The sequence below is a fragment of the Strix aluco genome, chromosome 18, assembly GCF_031877795.1.
Source record: "Strix aluco isolate bStrAlu1 chromosome 18, bStrAlu1.hap1, whole genome shotgun sequence".
Taxonomy (NCBI): Eukaryota; Metazoa; Chordata; class Aves; order Strigiformes; family Strigidae; genus Strix; species Strix aluco.
In genome coordinates, this window is record NC_133948.1 from 14,949,716 (window position 1) to 14,973,509 (window position 23,794).

General features: G+C 64.2%; 3 protein-coding genes across 5 annotated transcripts; 2 read left to right on the plus strand and 1 right to left on the minus strand.

Moving 5' to 3' along the window:
- The first annotated feature begins 4,833 nt into the window (after nt 1-4,833).
- On the plus strand, nt 4,834-7,577 carry RFC5 (replication factor C subunit 5). 2 transcript variants are annotated; one of them, XM_074844096.1, is made up of 11 exons: nt 4,834-4,886; nt 4,983-5,047; nt 5,161-5,297; nt 5,395-5,474; nt 5,802-5,875; nt 5,967-6,126; nt 6,282-6,363; nt 6,497-6,626; nt 6,822-6,899; nt 6,996-7,050; nt 7,263-7,571. In XM_074844096.1, the coding sequence occupies exons 1-11, from the start codon at nt 4,855-4,857 to the stop codon at nt 7,357-7,359; spliced, it is 990 nt and encodes a 329-aa protein (XP_074700197.1). In that variant the 5' UTR covers nt 4,834-4,854; the 3' UTR covers nt 7,360-7,571. The 2 variants fall into 2 exon arrangements, with proteins under 2 accessions (XP_074700197.1, XP_074700196.1); XM_074844095.1 differs by having other exon boundaries at nt 6,822-7,050; nt 7,263-7,577.
- A 624-nt stretch (nt 7,578-8,201) lies between these two features.
- WSB2 (WD repeat and SOCS box containing 2) lies at nt 8,202-12,135 on the minus strand. Of its 2 annotated transcripts, XR_012625638.1 has the most exons (10): nt 11,977-12,135; nt 11,657-11,828; nt 11,314-11,549; nt 10,982-11,113; nt 10,525-10,625; nt 10,102-10,274; nt 9,745-9,858; nt 9,329-9,439; nt 9,141-9,248; nt 8,902-8,920 (listed from the first exon to the last, which is right to left on the minus strand). XR_012625638.1 is itself a non-coding variant. In XM_074844094.1 (9 exons), exons 1-9 carry the CDS (start codon nt 11,990-11,992, stop codon nt 8,758-8,760), a joined length of 1,215 nt encoding a protein of 404 aa, XP_074700195.1. In that variant the 5' UTR covers nt 11,993-12,135; the 3' UTR covers nt 8,202-8,757. The 2 variants fall into 2 exon arrangements, 1 of the variants encoding a protein (XP_074700195.1); XM_074844094.1 differs by lacking the exon at nt 9,329-9,439 and having other exon boundaries at nt 8,202-8,920.
- Nucleotides 12,136-14,257: 2,122 nt separating this feature from the next.
- On the plus strand, nt 14,258-23,490 carry RASAL1 (RAS protein activator like 1). Its single transcript, XM_074843955.1, has 21 exons — nt 14,258-14,322; nt 15,850-15,906; nt 15,997-16,110; nt 16,217-16,278; nt 16,367-16,496; nt 17,387-17,468; nt 17,549-17,686; nt 17,968-18,056; nt 18,215-18,332; nt 18,424-18,577; nt 18,772-18,836; nt 18,976-19,088; nt 19,282-19,474; nt 19,563-19,700; nt 20,299-20,443; nt 21,303-21,478; nt 21,568-21,705; nt 22,247-22,382; nt 22,481-22,601; nt 22,683-22,747; nt 23,360-23,490. The coding sequence occupies exons 1-21, from the start codon at nt 14,258-14,260 to the stop codon at nt 23,488-23,490; spliced, it is 2,430 nt and encodes an 809-aa protein (XP_074700056.1).
- The last annotated feature ends 304 nt before the right edge of the window (nt 23,491-23,794 follow it).

The window sequence follows — 23,794 nt, forward strand, 5'->3', positions numbered from 1 at the left end:
AAGTGCCGAGTAGAGTGGGATGATGATTCTTTACCTCTGCTGGGGATGCCCTTGTTGATGCAGCCCAGCACCCTGTTGGCTTTCTTTGCTGCTGCAGCTCACTGCTCACTCATCTTGAGCTTGTTGTCCATAAGGACCCCCAGGCCCCTTTCCACAGCTTCTCCCCAGACAGGTGGATCCCAGCCTCTGCTGCACTCCTGGATTATGTTTTCCCAGGTGCAAGACCTTACACTTGGCCTTGTTGAACTTCACAAGGTTCTCGTTAGCCCCCTCTTCCAGCCTATCCGGGTCTTCCTGCAGGGTGGCTCTCCCCTCCGCAGTGTCCCCTTCCCCACTCAGCTTGGTATCGTCAGCAAACGTCATCAGGGTACACTTGACCCATCACCCAGATCACTTATGAAGATACTGAACAGCGTTGGGCCCAATATCGATCCCTGGGGGACCCCACTTGTAACAGGTTGTCAGTTTGAAAAGGAGCCATTTCCCACCACCCTCTGGGTGGGGCCTGTCAGCCAGTTCCCCACCCACCCACAGACCACTTGGCTGGGCCGTAACACATCAGACTCTCTAGGAGGAAGCTGTGCGGAACCGTATCGAAAGCCTTGGAGAAATCCAGGCAGACAGTGCCCACTGCTCGCCCCAACACCTACTTTGTCGTAGAAGGCGATCAGGTTTGTCAAGTACGATTTGCCCTTGGTAAATCCCTCCTGGCTTTCGCCAATCACATCCTTCATTTGACCTGTGATCTTGTAATGACTTAATTCACCTCTGTTGGTTTTCTTGCATGTCCGTGAGCTTGGAGCTACCAAGAGTGTCTTTAAATCAGGTTTGTTTTCACGTGGCGCCTCGGGAGGGGGATGCTCTGCCGGGGCACAGCAGCCAGCTGGGAAGGGAGAGGGCATCCCCTCAGCACGGCCGGCTCACCACCCACCAGGTGAACCCAACCAAACCCACCCTCGTGAAACCAACCCTTCGCTGGCTTGTGAGTTGCCACAGCATCACATAAGGCTCTTCCCACCAAATCCCCCACAAAACCACCCCATGAGGCTTTTATGTGCTGCTGACCCCTTAAATTCAGGGTTGTCTCCATTCATCTCAAAGGCTGGGTGCCACTCTGCACACAAGGGCCCCTTCTGATATTAGCATTTTTATTTCTTTATTATTAACACGCTGAACAGCATCTCCACCTCCACACTGGATGGGTCCATCTCTTGGACTTCGCCTCTCAAGGACTCCCCATTTTTCTTCCCTGTGAAAGACCATCTCTGCCGCCACCATCTCTGCCACCATCTCTCTGGAATTCCCTCATCCTCTTCTGAAGGGATGCACCTGATGCCTCAGGGCTGTTAACAAACCTATCGACAGGGCTATAAATTTATAGCACTGTTTACCAAGTCAGATGTAACCTGCCAGTCCCCTACCCAAGAGGTATAACAGGTAAATAAGCCAGGACAGGCAGCTCGGACACCAGTTAATAATTCAGCTGGTTCTAACAATGCAGAATCATTGCAGGGGGATGCACCCATCAATTACAACAATATCAAACAACAACGAATTTTTAAAAAAATAATCTTTAAAGCAATCTGGTCAAGAAGGAGGTGAAATCACCCATGAGAGATATCACCGTGGATTTCAGCGTGTACACCAGCCACAAGCAGGAGACTTTGCCTGCCTCCTCCAAAGATTTTGCCTCGTCTGGAGCTCAATTTATTAATGATGGGGCACAGCAGGGAGGAAACACCTGGAAAAATCCATTTTGAAGGACAAAAGCCTGCCCCAGGTGAAAGTAGGGGAGGACAGCAGCTCTGGACCTGCTACCAGAGAAGAAGCCCAAGCCCATCAGGCTCCAGGTCGCACCTCCCAGACAGTTCCCAGGTGCTCGGGAAGGACCTCGCAGCTCCTCGCCTGCCATCAGAAGGGCCATCTGTCACAGCTGTCACGTGCCCAGAGGAGCGGCTGAGGCTTGCTGAGCTCAGCTTCCAGCTCCTGCTTTCCCTTATGAGGCTGGGGGTGAAAAAAAATTTAAAAAAAAAAAAAAAAGTTAAAAAAATAGGAAAGCAACTACCCTCTGGCAGCTTTTGGGGTTGCTATAGGATTTGACCTGGAGCTCTTGATGTTTTCCCTTCCCTTACCAGCGACGGGATTTCCCATGATTTTTTTTGCCCCCCGATATACTCCCCATCACCTCTACTTCCCAACGGATCTCTTCCCATCATCTCTCTGCCTGTGCTTTCCAAGCCAGAGCTTCTCACCGCAGCCCTGCCTTCCTTTCTCCATCCGTGGCATGTAAACCAGAGCAGCACCTGAACATCCCCACCAGCCAGCTTAGGTTATTATTCCCTCTAAGCCCCTTCTCTAAGGAGGCTCCAGCCGTTTGCCAAAGCCCAGCCTGAAATAGCACAGACCCCTCTTCCTTCGGAGATGACTCTGGTGAGAAGAGGCCATATCCAGCACCTCCAGGAATAGCCAGGAGCCACCCAGCCCCAGGCAGAGACACCCCTGTTATTCAGCCAAGTGTGAGGGACAGAAGTCAGGGCTGATTTTTTGAGTTAGTCAACCATAAAAAAAAGACCTGCAAATCTTCAGGCTGCTCTCGTGCCCCGGGAAGTGGCAGGGACAGGGATAAAGGTTTTCCCCTCCCCACAGCCACCTCTCGGGTTTGCTGCTCCCGTCACACTGGGGACACAGTCGGTCTCCTCTCCCCCAGCTCCAAGGCAGCCCCCAGAGCTGCTGCCCTTCACCCCAGCCTGCAGCCTTTGGGTGCCCCTCTCACCCAGAGGCCTTTCCAAGAGTGGGGACACCCTGAGAGCATGGTCACAACTTTCTTCTGGCAACTCCCAGTGCCATGCTCTCCCCAAAAGCACATCCACAACCTTGCTTAAGCGATTCCTGGTGCCGTGCTGTCCCCAAAGGCATGCCTATAACCTTGCTTTAGCAATTTCTGGTGCTGTGCTTTCCTAAAAGCACAGGCATGACCTTGCTTTCATGAGTATCCACACTGCGGTCTCCCCAAAATCATGCCCACAACTTTCCTCCATCATAGAATCATAGGATGATTTAGCTTGGAAAAGACCTTTAAGATCGTCGCGTCCAACCATAAAAGCAGTTGTGATATGGGAGGGAATGGTGGCAAAGAGGAGGCTCCTGTGTCAGCACTGCAAGCAGAAAAGCGAGTAGGTTGACAGAGGTCTTGATTTGGGCAATTCCAGCGATATCCAACGTAGCAACGATGAGGCTGGGTCTAACCTCCCCATGCAGGGAAGCACTTGATTTATTCAGACCGACTTTGCTGAGTGTCCCTGGATAGCTGAGCCTGGAGGTGCATTCCCACACTTTTAGGAGGACTCCCTCTGCAGAAAAAGGCACTGCCACTTTGCTTTGGTTGATGGGAATAACTCACACATCTCCTCTTCACTCTGACCTGCCCAACCCAGGCTGCAAACCTTGGGGACAACCCTTGCGACACTGACAAATGGAGTTGCCTGTCCCTTTTGCTGCTCCAGAGGCAGCTCAGGAGCCCTGTGGCTGCCACGATGCTCAGCTGGCTTGTGATCCAGCCCACCAGCAGCACAGGCGAGGCCTCTCGCAAGATCAGCACATCTCAGGGCATCACCACTCGTCAGACAGCGGTCCAAAACAAGATGGCTGCAGGGAATAATTCCTGGCCTTTGCTGCCTGCTGAGCTGTGCTCGGGAAGGTCAGTGCTGGTTGGTCTGGGTCTGTGCTGAGGGATCTGGTGGAGTTGAGAACAGTCAGTGTGAGGTTCATGGTTGGACTGAAGGATCTTCAAGGTCTCTTCCGACCTAGATGATTCTGTGAAAACCAGGCCAAGGTCCCTCACTTCACAGTGCCATGCTCTCCCTGAGAGCCCGGGCACCACCTTGCTCTGGGGAGTGCCAGCACCCTGCTCTCCCCAGAGCGTGTCCATGACCTTGCTCCAACAATTCCCAGCACCATGCTCTCCCCAAAAACATGCCCACGACTTTACTTTTGCCATCCCCGGTACCGTGCTCCCCCCAAAAGCACAGACACAGCCTTGCTTTGGCGCTCCCCCAAACCCATGTCCAGCACCCTGCTTCAGTCACTCAGAATCACACAGAATCACTCAGGTTGGAAAAGCCCCTCGGGATCATCGAGTCCAACCCTCAGCCCGACTCTACAAAGTTCTCCCCTACCCCACATCCCCCAACAGCTCATCCAAACGACCCTTAAACACACCGAGGGATGGTGACTCCACCCCCTGCCTGGGCAGCCTATTCCACTCTCTGACCACTCTTTCTCTGAAAAGTTTTTTCCTCATGTCCAGTCTGAACCTCCCCTGTTGCAGTTTAAAGCCGTTCCCTCTTGTTCTGTCACTAATCCCCTGTGAGAAGAGACCAGCACCAACCTCTCCACAACGTCCTTTCAGGGAGCTGTAGAGAGTGATGAGGTCTCCCCTCCCCTTCTCCTCCTCACACTGAACAGTCCCAGCTCCTTCAATCTCTCCTCACAGGATTTATTCTCCAGGCCCTTCCCCAGGTCGTTGCCCTCCTCTGCCCTCGCTCCAGCCCCTCGAGATCTCTCTTGCATTGAGGTGCCCAAAACTGGACACAACCCTCCAGGTGTGGCCTCACCAGTGCAGAGCACAGGAGGACTATCCCCTCCCTCCTTCTGCTGGCCACACTAGCGCTGATACAAGCCAGGATGCGCCCCCAGCGCTCTCTCTCCCCCCAAGCGCACAAACACGACCTTGCCGTGCCGAACACCCCAAAGCCAAGCCCAACACCCCGTTTTAGCCCCTCCCAGCGCTGTGCCCCCCCTCCTCCAGCACAAGCACCGCCCCGTCCCCCCGGTGCTCTCGCGAGACGGCGGAGGATGGCGCGGGCGGGCGGCGGGAACCTCCCGTGGTACGACCGGGACCGAGGGGACGGGGGGGACGGGGGGGAGCGGCGGGCGCTGCCCCGGGCTCACCCCCCCCGCCCGGTGCGCTCTCTCCGGTGCAGGGTGGAGAAGTACCGGCCGCAGGCGCTGTCGGAGCTGGTGTCTCACCGGGATATCCTCAGCACCGGTAAGTAACACCCCCCCCCCCCGGTAAGTACACACCCCCCGGTAAGTAACCCCCGCCCTGCAACACCGCCGGGGGGTACCGGGCCTCCCCCAAGCCCGTTATCCCGTCTCCAGTGCAGCGGTTCATCAGCGAGGACCGGCTCCCGCACCTTCTCCTCTATGGCCCTCCCGGTACCGGTAAGACCTCGACCATCCTCGCCTGCGCCAGGCAGCTCTACCGGGAGCGCGAGTTTGGCTCCATGGTGCTGGAGGTAAGTGGGGATGGGATGGGGGGGTGACAGCGGGGTCCCCCCCACCCCTGGGTGCATCCTCAGGGAGGGATGGCGGATCCACGCCGTCTCCCTCCAGCTCAACGCCTCCGACGACCGGGGTATCGACATTGTGCGAGGGCCCATCCTGAGCTTCGCCAGCACCAGGACCATCTTTAAGTAAGTGGTGGGTCTGCGCTTCCCAAAGCTCCCCATCCCTTTGCCATCCCCCTGCTGACACAGCCCGCCCCAGCGCTCGGCTCAGGAGGGGGGTTTGGGGGGGCTCCCGGGGTGGGAAGCGGGTGGGAAGGAGCCAGGGGTGCCCGGTGAGCAGGGAGGATGAGGATGGTAAGGATGTGTGATCAGGATCCAGTCTGGAGGGGAAGGGAAGGCTCCCTGGGAGCGTTCATGGGGGCCAGGCTGGGAATAAGCACCCCCCACTCCCCCTTCTCCAGCACCAAGCCAGCAGCCAGGACAAAAGCCACCCTGTTTTTCTCCCTTTTTAAGGAAAGGCTTCAAGCTCGTCATCCTGGATGAAGCTGACGCCATGACCCAGGATGCTCAGAACGCCCTGAGGCGAGGTGAGGGGTGCTGGGGACCCCACACCAGTGGCACCCCTTCAGCCTTTCCCAGCCCAGCCAAGGTTCAACCTCTCCTCCCTCCTCTTTGCAGTGATCGAGAAGTTCACAGAAAACACCCGCTTTTGCCTCATCTGCAACTACCTCTCCAAGATCATCCCCGCCCTGCAGTCCCGCTGCACGCGCTTCCGCTTCGGCCCCCTCACCCCAGAGCTGATGGTGCCCCGGCTGCAGCACGTCATACAGGAGGAGGGGTGAGCCGGGGGCGGCGGGGGGCTCTGCGGCATCCTCCGGGCCCCCTTTTTCCCCATTCTCCTACACGGGGAGGAGCAGAGGGCTTGGTTTTCCACAGTTATATCTCCCTCCAGCCACGCTGGCTCCCTCTGCAGCCCCAGGTCTTGTTTTCCAGGGTGGATGTGACTGAGGATGGGATGAAGGCTCTGGTGACCCTCTCGAGCGGTGACATGCGCAGAGCCCTTAATATCTTGCAGGTACAGACTGTGGCCACGGCCACTCTCCTCGTGCAAGCCAGCAGCGGTCAGCCCCACACAGGCAGCTGCCCCGGAGAGGTCAGTGGAAGAAAGACTGAGCTCTTCATCCTTCCTCCACCCTCCTCTTCCTCAGAGCACCGCCATGGCCTTCGGGAAGGTGACAGAGGAGAATGTCTACACCTGCACGGGACACCCCCTCAAGTCTGACATCTCCAACATCCTCGACTGGATGCTGAACCAGGACTTTTCCACTGCCTATCGCAGTATCCTTTTCCCTCCGCTGGCCCCAGAGTTTAATCCCCGCTGCTATAAATCCTCCTCTTTGCTGAAGCTTCCCATCCTGTGACCTCCTGCTCCGGCTGGGGTGGGTGCTGCTCACTGGGGGTTGTCAGGGGGTAAGGAGTGGGATCTCACAGGGAAAGGCCTGGAAGAAAGCCCTTCACTCACTCTCATCTCAGAAATCATGGAGCTGAAGACGCTGAAGGGCTTGGCCCTGCAGGACATCCTCACCGAGATCCACCTGTTTGTGCACAGAGGTGGGGGCTTGCGGGGGCAGCTCCTGCTGACCCAGCGAGGGACAACCACCTGTGTCCCCCGCCGCACCAACGTGCACTGTCTCCTTCTCTCCACAGTTGATTTCCCACCCTCCGTCCGCATCCAGTTGCTGATCAAAATGGCAGATATCGAGTAAGTGTCCACTCACTCCCACCCAGTGCCCCAAAACTCCCCAGCTGGGGGGCTGCCAGTGTGCCCACCCCACCGGGGTCACCGCTACCACGCTGTGCCAGGTCTTGGCAGCCGCTGGGCACTGCTGGCACCCATCCTGACCCAGGCTGTCACTTTGTTGGGGTGCAAACAGTGGTGTAACTACCCAAACCTGCCCTTGCCCCCTGCTCCAGGTACCGGCTGGCGGCTGGGACCAGTGAAAAGATTCAGCTGAGCTCCCTCATCGCGGCCTTCCAAGTCACCAGGGACCTGATCGTGGCCGAAGCCTGAGTCCTGCTGGGCTGACCCTCACTCGCGTTGCCGGAGCTCGTGGAAGCTGGGAGGGACCATCAGCCCCGGGCCCAGCACTGCTCCCGGCAGCTTTCCGCTTCCAGCCAGGGCGCAAGAGTTGGGCAGCGTTGTTTCTAAGCTTCACCAGGAAATACAGCTGCCTCTAAAGCCCAGCAGGTTGCACTTGTCTTTTGTTTTCCTTCCTGTGCAGCAAGGACTGATGGGAGGTGGCTGAAGCCCCAGCCCCAGCCCCATTGCAAAGGCGTCGCACCCACACAGGCTGAAGTCTGGCTGCTCTTACCTGCCTGCAAAACCTCCCCCCTCGCAGGGCAGAGCTGCTCACGCGCCGAGCAGTAGAGCCGTGGCCTGTGCCCCCCCCGCTCAGCGGGTCAGCCATGCACAGCAAGCTGCTCGCAAGGGAAAACATCCTGGGGAGCAGTTTAGAGGAGACATTCCCCGTCTTCTCCATCAGCTGGGGTCACAGAACCAGCCCTCTGCCACACAGGGGCCTCAAAGCACGTGCTGGCACTCCAGCCACCAGCTAAGCTAGAGGGAGACAAGCACGCTTCGCGTGCAGCGTGTGTGGACATCGGGCTGCTCGAGTGCTGAGCTCCAGCGGGGAGAAAAAGCAGCGGAGGAATGGGAGCTGGGGGCTGCCTGAAGCCTCGTGTCCCACCTTCATGGTGGGCTGATCCTCCCCAGCACCCACTGCTGAACACTCGCTGGCCTGCGCCTCAGAGCCGAGTGAGCACCCACTGCCACCCCGACGGCTGCGGCGGGAGGGCTGGAGCCTGCCCTGCCACGTATCCCCACGTCACCTCTACCAGTCAAGAGGAAAGAGGTGAGGAATCATTTTTTTATTCTGTCGTCGCTGTCATCTAGTCCGCAGAGACCTGCTCGGGTTTGTCCAGCTCACGCCAGACCAGGAGAGTGGCAGAGCCCGCGCTCCTCCGGGAACTAAGCTACAGTGCGAGCCGGTCCCGGTGAGGGTCGGTTTTGTCAGGGACAGTTGTAGCCCCGTATTCGTACAAACGACAAAAGCTCTGCTCACACTGCGGCTGCTAACCTCCAACCCACAACATTGCACTTGGAAGCAAAAGCACCTGCCCCAAAACTTGCAGATAGCAGGGGGACAGGGGGAACCCGTGTCCCCTGCGGGGCCACCACAGCTGCGCCCCTTGCCCTCTGCATGCATTTTTGCTGGGTTCTAGTATTATTATATGGAAAAATCCCTCCACACTCACAGACGCAGCCCCAGAACAAGGGGAGCAGCACTCTCCCGCCCCACAGCTCACGAATCAGCGAGACATCGTCACCGTGGTGCCTCCGCCGACCCAGGCCAAGCCCTGCAGCCGGGCAGAGGGCTCTCGCCTCTGTGCCCCCACTTTCCACGCTGCCTTAAAATGTCCGGTAAGTGAGGAATTCCTTCAGCTTCCTGGGAATGGGGAGCGCGAGGACCTGGTACGTCGTCAGGAAGGTGCGCAGAGCTTTGCGACACAAGTGCTTTAGCGACGAGAGGACCCTTGGAGCGGTCCAGAATTGGACGTGGCCATCTCTGGTGCTGCAACGGGACCCAAACGAGCCATGAGCACAAGGCAGAGAGACTCAAGAAAGCTCCGTTACCCCCCCAAAATCCCAAGCTTGCAGCAACTACGCGTTCCCCAGCCCAGGAAACCAGACTGCACCCTCCCAGGGAAGCCCAGAATTTGCTGAGCAGACCCAGAGCTGCAGGAGGAGGGAGCAGCCCCACGTTTCTCCACCTTCTTCTCCCAAATACGCACCCTGTGGCAATGAAACCGCCGTGTGGAAAGTACATGCAGCACAGGCCGTTGGTCATGGGAGCAAACGCAACCGGCGACCGCAGCTCCAACGCCCAGATCCTCAGGAGCCTAAGGAGAAAGAGAGGGGACACAATGCCAGGCCCACATCCACGCAGTGCCTGCAGCTAAAAGAAAGCCTCTGGGTTCACCTGAATGCATGCAAACTCTGGAGTAGGATTTTCTTCCCATGGGCTTAGAGCATCCCAGGAGTGTCACAACACGGCAGCAAGGCGGGAGGCACTGTCCCCTGTAGAGCTGAGCTGGATGCAGACAGAGCTAGTGACTGTGCTGAGGGGCACAGCGAGGGAGGGTGACACAGCACGGAGGAGGACACGGGCCCCAGCTCGTCACTCAGAGGGGCAACAGGGCCCTGACCTTGCTACCCCTTGCCACAGCCAAGCCACGGTGTCCCAGGCAGCCTTGCCCTCTCCCCTCACACCAGGCATTGGTGGGGGCCTGGCACGCGAGGTCTGCTCCCCACTGGCACGTCCTGAGCTCCTGGTTCGTTTTGGTGGTGTCCTGGGACCCCTCTTCCCGCTGGAGGTCCCCAAGGGGGTTCACTCACCTGTCATCCGCCACTGTGGCCAGGTAGAGGCCCTCAGGAGAGAAGCAGACGGAGCGCAGGGAGCTGGTGTGGACTTCGCTGCTGTAGTCCACCACTGAGTGCAAGGGGACGTGGCTGCGGGTGGGGAGAACAAGCCCAGCATCAGCCCCAGGCTGCCATGAGCCCCATCCCCAGTGCTCCGGGGCTGGCAGAGGGGCCAAACCCAGCAAGTCAGAGCCCCCCATCAGCCACTGGAGACAGGGGAGAGGTGGTGGCCATGCCCAGCTAGGAGGGAAGGCCACATTCAGCCCTAACAAACCCCCACAGCATTGTCCTGCCCCCCTTCCACAGTCCCCCACTGGCCCGCCGGCCCCGTACCGCAGCGTCCTCAGCTGCTCGCCAGTGTAGGGGTCCCACATGATGACGCAGGCGTCGTAGGAGGCGGTGACGAGGAGTGCCGAGTCCGGCGAGAAATCACACGACACCACGCTGCTCTGATGCCCCTCCAGCCTCCGGATGAGGGTGTAGGACCGCATGCTCCACAGCAGTGCCTGCAGGACAGGGGCAGGGTCCGAGGCTGGGAGCATCCCTGGCGGGGGGGGAATGGAGGAGAAGCATCTCCCCCTTGGGGTTTAAGGCACTGGTCCCAGCTCCTCCCCACAGAACCAGAACAGCCGAGGAGCCAGGGTGGCTCCGACCTGGCCCCTTCTCATAGGGGAACTTCTTGCATGGGGTGGGGGGGGACACGGAGGGTGGAGGGAAGCACTGGACACAGGGTATCTCCCATCCCGCAGGACTCACCGACTTCTCTCCGGCCGCAGAGCAGAGCATGCTGCAGTCTGGGGAGATGGAGCAGCAATAGACCCACTGCACGTGGCCCGACAGCACCTGGACCTGCCGCCCTGGGGACGGCAGACGCGCGAGTCACGAGAGAGGAGCACGAGAGGCAGCGCTGGGCCCTGCCCCTGCTCTCCCCTCCCTTTCCCAAGAGGGAATGCACATGGGGCTGGGGGGTTCCCCTGGGCAGATCCCAAGCTCTGTCTACTTGCAACCCCTTCCCGCATGTCCCAGGCCCTACTGGAAGGGGACAGTTCTGCTCCGTAATGCAGGACTCTCCCCTTCTGCCTTGAATACTGTCCCCAAAGATTCTCTCCCACCATCTCCCCTGCCAAGGTGGGTTTCTTCCCACTTCCCCGCAGCAGAGCCCAGCCTCAGCCAGGGGTGACCTAACACCAAGGACCTCCCCGTGCGCTCCTACCGTCTCTGCTCAGGTCCCAAACGCGCAAAGTCTTGTCCCGTGAGGCTGACACAAGGATGAGGCTTCCATTAGGAGCGAAGCTCAGGTCTCTCACAACATCCTGGTGCCCCAAGAGGCTGAAGAGGAGGTGTCCTGTGCAGAAGAGCCACACTCAGCACAGTCCCTCCACGGGGAACGAGGCAGTGCCCCTCACAGGCAGGCAGCCCCGCTTGGGACAGGGCAGGGGCTCCCGCTCACCCTGGGGAAGTATTTGGGGAAGGATGGAGATGGGATCCCCCTCCAAGGGGGAGCAAGAGGAGAGTCACCAGCCTGCAGCCATGCCTGCTGCTCACCTGTCTGCACCTCCCAGACCTTGATCTGCCCGTCGTTGAGCCCGGTGGCCAGGATCAGGCAGGGAAGCCCCACGGCGCAGGCAGGCTCCGTCTCCCCGGCCTCTGCTGCCGGCCAGGCGCTGAAGGCCAAGCCCCACACGATCTGGCCGCACTCCAGCGTCTTCTCCTTGGCCGCCCCTCGGCTCCTCGCCTCTGCTTTGCCGCCGCGGCTCTTGCGCTCTGAGGTTTTGCAGGTGCTGGGAGAAAGCAGGGATGGACATTTAACCGCCGGGGCCCCCCAGGATCCCCGCACCCCGGCTCTGTGCACCCCCCGCCTCGATGCAGCCCCCCCCCCAGTACTCACAGCTCGGCCTCCTCCAGGGGCCAGGGGATCAGCTTGACCACGCAGTGCCCCTGCGACCAGGCGAACCAGGCGCCGTCGGGGGAGAAGGCCACGCTCCATGTCTCGCAGCTGGATTTCCAGTCGTAGCGCTGGGGCCGGCCCGGCTTCAGCTCCGCCAGCAGCACCGGCTCCTCTGCGCGGCGGCACGGCCACGTTACCCCCCGGCCGCGGCCTCCCCGCGCTCCTCCCGCACCCTCGGGGCCCGGCGCGGGGGTTCCCGCTCCCCCCGGCCCTCAGCGAGGCCGCCCCGGAGCCCGCCGCCGCTCGCCGCCCCGCCTCACCTCCGCTCGCCTTCATGGCGGCTCCGCGGCCCGGCCCCGCCGCCTCCGCCCGGCCACGGCAAAGCCCCGCCGGGCCGGGCGCGGCCTCCGCGGGCCCAGGCCCAGGCCCAGGCCCAGGGTGGCGGCGGCGCGCTGAGGGCGGCCCCGCTGCCTCCTCCTCCGCCTCCTCCTCCTCCTCCGCCGGCACCGCCCCGCCGGGGCCTGCGCCTGGGCAACGGCAGCCGCGGGCCGGGGGGGGCCGGGGGTGGCTGCACCCCCCCCCCCCCGACACCCGCCCGGGCCCCCCGGGTCAGCGGCAGCGGAGGGGGGGGAGCAGAGCGCGGACCCCCGCGCAGGAGGAGCGGCGGCACCGCCTCAGCGTCCCCGCCGGGCCGGGGGCTCCCCCCGCCCCGGGGTTCTGCCGCGCCCCGAGCCCGGGGGTGGGGTGCGGGCACAGCGCACCCGGGGAACTGGTCGGACGGCAAACAGAGCGCCGAGCGGTGCCGAGGGCTCCCCCCGGGGACAACCTTGGTCCCCCGCCCCGCCCGGTGCGCGGGGGCTGGCGGCAGCGGGGCACCGAGAGCGCCCGGTGCAGCACCCGCAGCCCCCCGTTTGCAGCCCAGCACAGGCACCCGGGGACCCAGCACCCACACGGGGACACCCCCGGCACTGACCCCCCCTCCGGGGACCCAGCACCCACACGGGGACACCCCCGGCACTGACCCCCTCCGGGGACCCAGCACCCACACGGGGACACCCCCGGCACTGATCTCCCAGGGACCCAGCACCTGCACGTTGACAACCCTGTGGCTGTGACCCCCCCCAAGAACCCCACACCCACACAGTGACCTCCCCTGCCAGCAGCACCTCAAGGACCCAGCACCCACACCCTGACACCCTCCTGGCTGTGCCCCCCCTCAGGGACCCAGCAGAGGCACCCCAAGAACCCAGCACCGATACAGTGATCCCCCCCGACAGCTGCACCCCAGTGACCCCCCCAGCAGCAGCACCCCAAGGACCCCGCACCCACTCGGTGACACCCCGCTGGCAGTGGCACCCCCAGGGACCCAACACCCACACGGTGACGCCCCCCAGCAGTGGCACCCCAGGAACCCAGCACCCACCTGCTGATCCCTCCCAGCAGCAGCACCCAAGGACCCCGCACCCACTCGGTGACACCCCCCAGCAGTGGCACCCCAGGAACCCAGCACCCACCTGCTGATCCCTCCCAGCAGCAGCACCCCAAGGACCCCGCACCCACTCGGTGACGCCTGCTCTGGCAATACCCACCGTGAGTCACTGCAGCAGACATCTGGCCAGCCCACCCCCGCACCCCCCTGAATTCGCCATCCCTCCAGCCCCCCCAATGCCCCTCACTGTGCCTGGCGGGGGGGGGGGCCACACCAGGGCAGCAGAACCCCCCCCCAGCGTTCGTCTCCCTCCATCCCTCCCCACCGGCCCCCAGTGCAGAGAAAGTGGGGCGCAAGGAGCGTGGGGATCCGCGGAGCATCGTGGTGCTGCACCTGCAGGCACCCTGGAATCTGCTGGAGTCTCCCCGGGCTGGCTCAGCATGTCCCCTGCAAGGGCAGGGGGTACCCAGGGTGGGGGGAAGGTCCCATGGGGGTCTTGGGGACCGTCGTGCCAGCAGCCCCCCAAGCAGGCTGCTTCCTCCGCTTCATCCCCACCCCGAGACCAATGCTCACCCCAGCTTTCCCATGGCACCCGCCGCCACTTTGGGGTACAGGCAGAGCCCCTCCAGCCTGGGGACAGTCCCTTGTGCTGCCCAGCTGTGATGGGACAGAAGCTGCCCCCCCCCATCCCCCAAGGGACCAGTGCTCTGTGATGGTTCTGTGCCTCAGTTTCCCCATGGCTAGAACAGGGGGGGCTTTACCCACGCTGGCGGTTGCTGGTACACAGGGGGACCCCCACGGTGAGTTCCTGGTAAGCGGCAACCTGTGGCTGCCGGCATATGCCACTCGTCTGCTGGGCCGGTGGACACGAGGCCAGCCCACCCGAGCTCGCCAGCCCACCCGAGCTCGCCCCGCCGCCGCGTGCCCGCGCGCTCCGGCTCGCTTGCTCTCGCCCGCTGCACCGGCGCAGGTGGGGAGCGAAGCAGCGAGAAAAACAACCGAGAAGAGGAAAAAGGAAGAAGCGACAGCGAGAAGCGGTTGAGGAGGAGGAGGAGGAGGAGGAGGCTGGTGCTGGCAGCCCCACTGGCAGGGTAGGGGGGCTCAGGGCACCCCAGGAGCACCCGCCGCAGCCCCCCATGGACTCCTAGGCGCCCGCCCCGAAGTTCGCCGGCATGGCCAAAACCACCTCACTGCACTGCCGGGTGGTGGAGGGGAAGGACCTGCCCGCCAAGGACGTGTGAGTGGCTCGGGGGGCTCTCGGCACCCCAATTTCCTCTGGCCCCCCACCCTGGGAGATGTGGCGGGGGGGGGGGTGCTGGGAGCGCTGGGTGCTCTGCTCTCCCTGCGGTTTTGGGGGTCCCTGTTTGTACCCATGCTAGCAGGGACCCATTACCCCAAAGAGGGGAACTGGGGGTGGCAGGGGGCTGCCAGCCCCCTCAGCCCGCCCCCCCGCCAGAGGTGTATGAGCCCCCCAACCCCTTGAACATCCCTTTGCTGCCCCCCAGCAGGGTGGGCGCACACCCCAAGGGTGCGGGTAGCACTGGGGGGGCACAGCCCCCTGCACCCCCACTTACCTGTTAGGCATCTGTGCCCTTGGCGGGGGGGGGGGGGGGGGGGGGCAGGCAGGGAGACCCCCCTGCCTGCTCCTGCCCTGTGGCTACGCCTTGGCAGAGCTGGCAGCGCCAGGCTCCTCCGGATGTGCCAGCCTGGCACCGCCGGCCGCTCCCAGGGCCGGGCAGCCGGGGACGGCTGCGGACTGTGGGGCCTCCCTGCCTCAGTTTCCCCACCCGGCAGGAGTCCTGGTGCTGTGCTGGGTGCCCTGCTCGGGGGGCGTCTGGGCACAACAGGGCGATCCAGGCCCACCAGCACAAGCATGAGGTGCCCAGTGCCGCTCCCAGCCCCCCCAAACCCAGCTTGGGCTGTCCTGGGGCCACGGAGGGGCTCAGGGTGACCTGCTCTTGTCCGGGCTCTCGAGGGGGTCCGGAGCTGCCAACCCCACAGCGCGCTGCCGAGGTTTGTCTGCTTGTCCCTGCCGGACCGACTGGCTGGGCCGTGGGTTTTGCTCTGCCGAGAGGTGCTGAGATACCCCTGGGAATTAAACAAGCTGTTCGTTAGCCAGCATGCAACATCGCCCGCTGAGCCCGCAGCCCCACCTGGGACCTTCCCATCCCACAGCCCGTGGCTGGCGTGGAGGCTGGGGTCACCTCCCTCACCCCACTCGGGATCTGGCTCCTTGCTCCAGGAGCTGGGGATTTGGGGTTCTGGCATCGCCCCAGGCACCCTGTCCCAGGGTTGGCAGCCCTGGGTGCGGGTCCAGGCACTGTCAATGAGCGGGGAAGGGGCTTTGGTGGAAGAGCCCCGGATCCAGCCCTCGTCCCCTCCATCCCCTCCTCCCTGCGGAAGGGGTTAAACCCGGGAAGGGCCCTGGGCCAGGCTGGTGTCACCCTGACACACCACAGAAGCTCCAGCTCGGCTTCGCTGCGACACGCCGGTACCCACGGGTGGGGGGACGCAGGGCGATGGCTCGGGGTGACCTGCAGAGGGTCCCCCAGCTCAAGGAGCGCTGGGAAAAGGTGGTGTCCCCATCCCAGTGGGGCCAGGCTGAGACCGAGCAACTCATCTCACCCCCTGGGGCTGGTGCTTCACCCGTGGGGTTTGAAGCGCTGCTCAGATCCAGCCCCCTGAGCCCCCCCAGCAGCAGCCTCCGAGGACATGTGGGACCCCCAGGTGAGGGGCTGACCCTGCACCCATGTCCCCCACCCAGATCTGGCTCCAGTGATCCCTACTGCGTGGTCAAGGTGGACAACGAGGTGGTGGCCAGGTATGGGGGACACCGTGTCACCCTGGGGAGGGGACGCACAGGGATGGGCGCTCTCCGTGGGGGTGCAGCCACCTCTCCTGTCACCGGCAGGACGGCCACGGTGTGGAAGAGCCTGAACCCTTTTTGGGGCGAAGAATACACCCTGCGCCTGCCCCGCGGCTTCCGCAGCCTCACTGTCTACGTGCTGGATGAAGACACCATTGGGTAGGGGGGACAACGGGGGCACGGGTGGGCACTGAGGAGCCCCCCCCCGAGAGGTGACATGTCCCCGTTGGTGGCTTCAGCACCCACCGTGTCTCTGCCCTTACAGGCAGGACGACGTTATTGGCAAGGTCTCGCTTAGCCGCCAGCAGATCTCGGCTGAGCCGCGGGGTGAGTGGGGGGCACGGCGGGGGGTTGGGTGGGGGGCAGTGGGGCCCATCCTGGCACCATGGGGTGCCCACCCCGTCCCCCTCGGCAGGTGTCGACAGCTGGCTCAGCCTGGCACCCGTGGACCCTGACGAGGAGGTGCAGGGCGAGATCCACCTGGAGCTGCAGGTCCCCAAGCAGGGCCACCCACGGGTGCTGCGCTGCCACCTCATCGAGGCCAGGTAGCGGGGGCTGGCAGGGTGACCACCCCTGGGGTCTTATTTTCAGCTGGGGGGGTCTAGACAGTGGGAGAAGGGGATGTGACAGCGATAGTGGTGACATGGGGCTCATCCTCCCCCTTGGCACTGTAAAGGCCCTGGCTGTGTCCTGCTTGGGGACACTGAAGATGCCGACCTGCGTGTCACAATGCTGTGGGGTCTCAGCAGGGAATGAGCTGCCTCAGACACTCCAGCCCTGCTCGGGGATGGGCACAGGGTGACAAGGGCCAGAGCTGGGTGGCCCAGAGGGCCATGGGGTACATGGGGATGGTCCCCATCAGACCAGCTGGCTGTTGCACCAGGTTTCTCCCCTTTAGCTTCAGAATTGGGGGAAACTGAGGCACGGCCCAGGCTGCCGCGTGTTCGTGTGTGTGTGTGTGTGCGCGCGTGTGTGTGCATGTGCGTGTGTGTGCGCGTGTGTGTGTGCGTGTGTGCGTGTGCGCGTGTGCGTGTGCGCGTGTGCGTGTGCCCACACACGCGGCTGCCAGACAGCAGGCTGCTGGCAGCGGAGCAGGCAGCAGAGGCAGCATCCCACTGCCATGGCAACTGAAGCGAGTACCAAGGCAACGGGATGGCCTTGGGGACAGCCAGAAGGGACAGCAGAGCCCCCCCCCCCCCCATTTGTGCCATTTGGCCCCCAGGGACCGGAGGAGGAAGGGGTTCAGGGCAGGAGCGCTGGGGGAATGGGGACCCCACTCTCACCAGTATCCCCCCGGCACCTGCTGACTGCCCCACGGGTGCCTGGTGTGCACGGGCGAGCTGGGGGAAAGGGGGGACATGGGGGTGCAGAGACCATGCTGGCAGGGATGGGCCCCCTGCCCTCTGCACCCTCACTGACCCCCACCTCCCCACAGGGACCTGGCCCCCCGGGACCTCTCAGGCACCTCGGACCCCTTCGCCCGGGTGTCATGCTGCGGGCACACATTGGAGACGGCCGTGAGTCAGGGTGCTGGGTGCTGGGACCCAGAGGCTCGGGCACCTCGTGCCCCACAGCCACTGGTCCCTGTCCCTGGCAGGTGATTAAGAAAACCCGTTTCCCACACTGGGATGAGGTGCTGGAGTTCAAGCTGGCGGAGGGCGAGCTTGGGGAGGCCGTGCTGAGCGTGGAGGTGTGGGACTGGGACATCGTGGGCAAGAACGACTTCCTGGGACGGGTGAGGACCTTGGGGTACACTGGCATGGGGCAGGGTCCCGGGGGCACCTCCACACCCCCAGCCCCTTCCTGTGCTTGGGGTCTGTGTGATCACAGGCTATGGGGGAGGAGGCAGGGGTACATGCACCCGCTGAGCCCAGGGCACTGCTGCATCCAGACCCCCTGCATGTCCTGCGCTCTCCCCTGGGGGGGGTCCCCACTGGCAGGGAAAGCGGGGTGCAGCACAGGGTACTTGCATGTGCCTCCCCCCCCGCCAACTCAGACCCTGCCCCTGGCCCCCAGGTCGAGTTCCCCCTGGAAACCATCTGCAGGGACCCCACCAAGGGCTGGTTCCAGCTCCTGCCCTTCCCCAGCACCGCCGAGGACCACGGGTGAGTGCAGGCAGCAGGGCCAGGCATCTGCCTGCACCCTGCATGAGCAGCTCCGCAGGGCGGCTGTGCCCAGGGTGTCACAGGGTGGCCACCCCATCCCGGCCAGGAAGGGGCCGGGATGCTGGAGGGTGGGGGGTGCAGGATCTGTGTCGTTGCAGGGGGCAGCTGGGTGCCCTGCGGCTGGCGGTGCGGCTGGTGGAGGACACGGTCCTGCCCGGCCCCTACTACCAGCCCCTCATCCAGCTCCTCACCGAGCCCATCCTCTGCCCCGGCCAGGTGGGTGCTGTGGGATGGGGGGACCCTCAGGGGTGGCCAAGGACCACCCCGGTGCAGGGGCCTTACCGTGCCCACCCTGCCCTCCCCACAGCCCCCTGCCGGCACGGCCCTGGCTGTCCTGGAGGAGGTGACCTCGGGGGAGAGCCGGCAGGATGTGGCCACCAAGCTGGTGAAGATCTTCTTGAGGCAGGGGCTGGCTGTGCCCCTCCTGGACTATCTCACCACTCGCGAGCTGGCCAAGACCAGTAAGTGCCAGAGCCAGGGGCACCACCTGCAGCCCCCCAGTCAGGAAACTGGGTTGCCAGGGTCCCCCCAGCCCCCTGTGGGGAAAAGATGGAGCCACTAAGGGGGAGGCAGGAAAGGTGCCACTTGTCCCCAGGGTCGGGCACACCAGGGACAGCTGGGGTGTTGCCTCGCCATAGCCTCTGCCCTCTTCCAGCGGACCCCAACACCCTCTTCCGCTCCAACTCGCTGGCCTCCAAGTCCGTGGAGCAGTTTATGAAGGTGAGCGTGGGAGGGGACACCAGCCAGGTCCCCACTGTGCCCTCCCGTGATGGCATCGGGGCACAGAGCCGGGTTCTGTCCCAACAGGGCATCTGAGGGCAGTTTGGGGACAATGACAGTGACTTCCCATCCCTTGCAGGTGGTGGGGCTGCCCTACCTGCACGAGGTCCTGAAGCCCGTGGTGAACCGCATCTTTGAGGAGAAGAAGTACGTGGAGCTGGACCCTGGCAAGATGGAGCTGAGCCGCAGCAGGCAAGTGTGGGGGGATGGCTGGGGGGGACACAGTGCCCGGCACGTCCCAAGCCATCCCCAGCCCAGTGTCCCCTGTGAGAGGGGGGTCACCCATTGCTGCTGAGCCTATGGGTCACCTCAGTGGCTTTTGGCCAGCTCGGGGTGGCCTGTTCCTGGGCACTGGGTGCCCCCTGACCTGCTGGTGTCCCCGCAGGAGGATCTCCTTCAAGGGGTCCCTGTCGGAGGCGCGGGTGCGGGAGAGCAGCCTGGAGCTGCTGAAGGGCTACCTGGGGGACATCGTTGATGCCATCGTGGGCTCAGTGGAGAAGTGTCCCCTCATCATGAGGGTGGCCTTCAAGCAGCTCCGCAGGCGGGTGGAGGAGCGGTTCCCCTCGGCGCAGCACGAGGTGGGACACGCAGTGGGGCTGGGGGTCCACACACCGCCAGGACCACCGCCCCAAGTCCTGAGCTGTCCCTGTCCCCGTCCCCGGCCAGGAGGTGCGGTACTTCTCCATCAGCGGGTTTCTCTTCCTCCGCTTCTTTGCCCCTGCCGTCCTCACCCCGAAACTCTTCAGCCTCCGGGAGCAGCACGCCGATCCCCGCACCGGCCGCACGCTCCTGCTGCTCGCCAAGGTGCAGGGAGCCCGGGCAGGGATGGGGACCCTGGGGAGGGATGGGGAGCCCAGGGAGAGATGGGGACCTTGGGGAGGGCTGGGGGACGCTGGGGAGGGACAGGGGTCTCAATGGGGAGCCCAGGGAGGGCTGGGGACCCCAGAGAGAGACCCCAGAAAGGATAGAGACTTCAAGGAAGAACCCTATGGAGAGACAGGGACCCGTAAAGGGATGGGGGTGCCAGGGAGGGATGGGGACCCCAGAAAGGCAGGGAGACCCTGAGGAGGGGTGGGGACCCAGGGGAAGGAGGGACAGGGAACCTGGGGAGGGACAGTGGCCCCAGGGAATGATGGGGACCCCAAGGAGGGCAGAGCCCTTCCTCGGCTCCCCCTATGCCACTCGAGGCCAGTCCTGCCTGTCACCAGGCCATGCCACCACACGTCGGGCACAGTTCAGGAGCTGGCCTGGGGCAGCCAGACCACCCCCTGGGCTTCTCCACTTTCCTCCCCAATTCCCAAGCCCTCGGGGTTCAGGGGAGCAGCCTCCCCACCCCCCACCCCCCCCAGCCCCCATGCCATGGTGGGGTACAGCAGCGTGAGCCCTTCCCTGCGTGGGGCAGGCCCTGCAGAGCATCGGCAACCTGGGGCTGCAGCTGGGGCAGGGCAAAGAGCCGTGGATGGCCCCACTGCACGCCGTCCTGCTGCCCAGCGTCACCCGCGTCAAAGCCTTCCTGGATGGCCTGGTTGCAGTGGCCAGCACCGAAGGTGAGCACCGGGCACCGCGGGGACACGGGGGGGCACCGCTGGTGCTGGGTCCGGCCGTGCCAGCACCCAACATGAAGGGGTATCAGAAATTTTGTATCAGCACTAGCGTGGCCAGCAGGGACAGGGAAGGGATCTCACCCCTGGACTCGGCACTGGTGAGGCCGCCCCTCGATGAGTGGGTTCAGTTTTGGGCCCCTCACTCCAAAAAGGCCATTGAATGACTCGAGCGTGTCCAGAGAAGGGCAACGGAGCTGGTGCAGGGTCTGGAGCACAGGTCTGATGGGGAGCGGCTGAGGGAACTGGGGGGGTTTAGTCTGGAGAAGAGGAGGCTGAGGGGAGACCTCATGGCCCTCTACAACTCCCTGAAAGGAGGGTGCAGAGAGGGGGGATGAGCCTCTTGAGCCAAGGAACCAGCGCCAGGCCAAGAGGGAATGGCCTCAAGCTGCGCCAGGGCAGGGTCAGACTGGCTCTTAGGAAGGATTTCTTTGCAGAAGGGGTTGTTGGGCGTTGGAATGGGCTGCCCAGGGCAGGGGGGGAGTCCCCATCCCTGGAGGGGTTGAAGAGTCGGGTTGACCCAGCGCTGAGGGATCTGGTGGAGTTGAGAACGGTCAGTGTTGGGTTCATGGTTGGACTGGAGGAGCTTCAAGGGCTTTTCCAACCGAGATAATTTTGTGATTCTGTGGGTGGCATCATCCCTGCTGTCCCCCACATCCTGGGAGCATCCCCGAGGAGGCGGGGCCCACTCAGTGCTGTGTGGATGCTGCCAGGATGGCCAGGGATGGGCATCCTCGAGCTGGGGGAGGCAGTGGCACTTGGGTTGACCTTGCTGCCTCCCTGCCCGGCTGTGTCATAGCTGCAGAGGGCGAGGGGTCGGTGCTGCCGGAGCTTTTCCGCCCCTCGGCCACCATCAAAGAGGGGTACCTGCACACCCGCACAGCGGGGGGGCCCATGCTGCTGCCCCGCTTCGCCTTCAAGAAGAGGTACTTCTGGCTCAGCACCGAGGCCCTGACCTACTCCAAGTCCCCCGAGTGGCAGGTGGGTGCCGCCCATGACCCCCCCACCCTGTGTGGGGTGCCTGGAGGGAGATGTAGGTGCAGTGAGATGTGGTGTTTTGGGGTCCCCAGGCGCGCTGCTCCATCCCTGTGCCGCGGATGCGGGCGGTGGAGCGGGTGGACGAGGGCACGTTCCAGCACCCCCACGTCATGCAGATCGTAGCACAGGATGGCGCCGGGCAGCTCCACACCACCTACATCCAGTGCAAGGTGGGTGCTCCCGCCCTGCCCCAGGCACCCTGGGAACCCCCCACCACAGCGCCCCGGGAGCCCTCTCCCTGGCACCCAGCCATGGGGCACCCCCAGGTCCCATGGGGACAATGGGAATGGTCCTGGTCCCAAATCCAGCTATACCCAGGCACCGGCTGTACTGGGAGCACTGGGGTCCCAACCCTGGCTGTACTGGGATCAGTGGGGTATCCAGCCATATCTGTACTGGGGTCACTGGGGTACCAGCTTTGGGATACTGGGATCACTGGGGTCCCAGCCCTATTTGCACTGGGGTGACTGGGGTACGCTGGCTCCTGTGGTGCCACCTCCCCACCAGGTCCTACCTGGGCAGCTTTGCCATCAAACTGTCACTCCCGGTCACCTGGATGGTGCCCACCACCATCCCTGGTGCCCTGGGGACCCCACTGGCATCACCTGTGCCCACCTCCTCCCTCCTCCTCCTCCTCCCCACCAGCAGTGCCCAGCGCAGGGTGCCCGTGGGTGCCTGGCGGGGTGCCACCCTCCCTCCCTGTCCCCACAGAGCGCCCAGGAGCTGTGGCAGTGGCTCTGGGCACTGCGGCAGGCCAGCAGTGCCAACGAGGCCATGCTGCCCACTTGCCACCCGGGCACCTTCCGCGCCGGCCGCTGGACCTGCTGCCTGCAGCCTGCCTGCACCGGTAAGGCCGCCGGCGGGCAGGCCAGGGTGGGGGTTCCCCCTGGGGAGGGGGTGCGGGGGTTCCCTGGCACCCGCACTGCGGCTGGCTGTCGTTGGCAGCGCCCGGGTGCAGCCGGACCCACAGCACGGTGGCGTTGGGCGAGTGGAGCGACCCCCTGGACCCCGCGGCGGCGGCGCAGACCCTCTACGGGCACCTCCGGCGGGCGGGGGCCCAGTTGCGGTGAGGCTGGTGGGGTGGGGTGGGGGGGTCCCAGGTGGCCGAGGGCAGGGTGGGAGCGTGCTGAGGGTCCCTCTCCCACAGGCCAGCGGGGGCTGAGGGTCCCGAGGGCAGCGCAGCGTCCGAGCCCCCCGGCACGGGGCAGGCAGGTGTGTGGGGCTGGGGGGTGGTGGGGACCCTGCACCCCGGGGTGCTGCCTGCGGCCTGCGCACACACACTCACGCCTGCCCACGCGTGCAACGCGCCGGCACGGCCCCACGCCCAGCCGTTACCGGCAGACAGCGCTCCGCCGGGCCCCGCCACCGGGGGACAGCAAATACCCGCGGCCACACGGATCCGCGCACACGCGTGCGCACACGCGGGTACACCCGCCCCGAGCTTCAGACACAGCCCTGGCACACGCACATCCCCCCCCCACACACGCCCCCCGCGCCTCCTACACATTTCCCACGCTCACATCTGCCCCCAGCAGGGCCTGTCCGTGTCCGTGTCCGTGTCCGTGGGGCGCTGGGGGGTGGAGGCGTAGGGTGGGACGTCGGGGATGGGATGAGGAGCGGTGGGACGGGCTGGGATGGGGGGACAGGGGGAGATGCGGTGGGACATAGTGGGATTGGGAGGGTGGGGGTGGTCCGTGGGTGGGTGCCGCGGGTGGGTACCAGGGGTAGGTGCTGGAGGTGGGTGCCTGGGGGGGTGTTGGGCGTGGGTGACGAGGGTGAGTCTTGAGTGGGTGTCGGGGGCGCTGACCCCGCCGTGGGGCGCAGGCGGACCCCTCGGGGGGCGGCTGCAGGCTGTGCTGCGGGACCTGGACATCGCCCACGACGCCTTCGCCCGACGGGACGGCGCCCCGGGGCCGCCCCCGAGCTCCCCCCCGGCCCCGGCGGCCTCCACTTGACCGACAGCGGCGGCGGGGACTACACCTCCCAGCATGCCTCGCGCCCCGCCGCACCCCGCCCCGCCTGCCCGCGCCGCGGGGCATGCTGGGAGATGTAGTCCCATCCCCGTCCCATCCCTGAGCCCCCCATCCCACCCGTGTCCCGCGGGCGGGGGGCCGGTGTGCAAACACACACACACACTCCTCTGTCCACGGGGGGTGCCCCAAACCCCCCCCCCCAACACCAGCCCAGCGTCCCCGCAGGGAGTGACCGACACCCATCCTCAGCGACACCCCTGCGGCAACGCCACTCAGCACCCCCGAG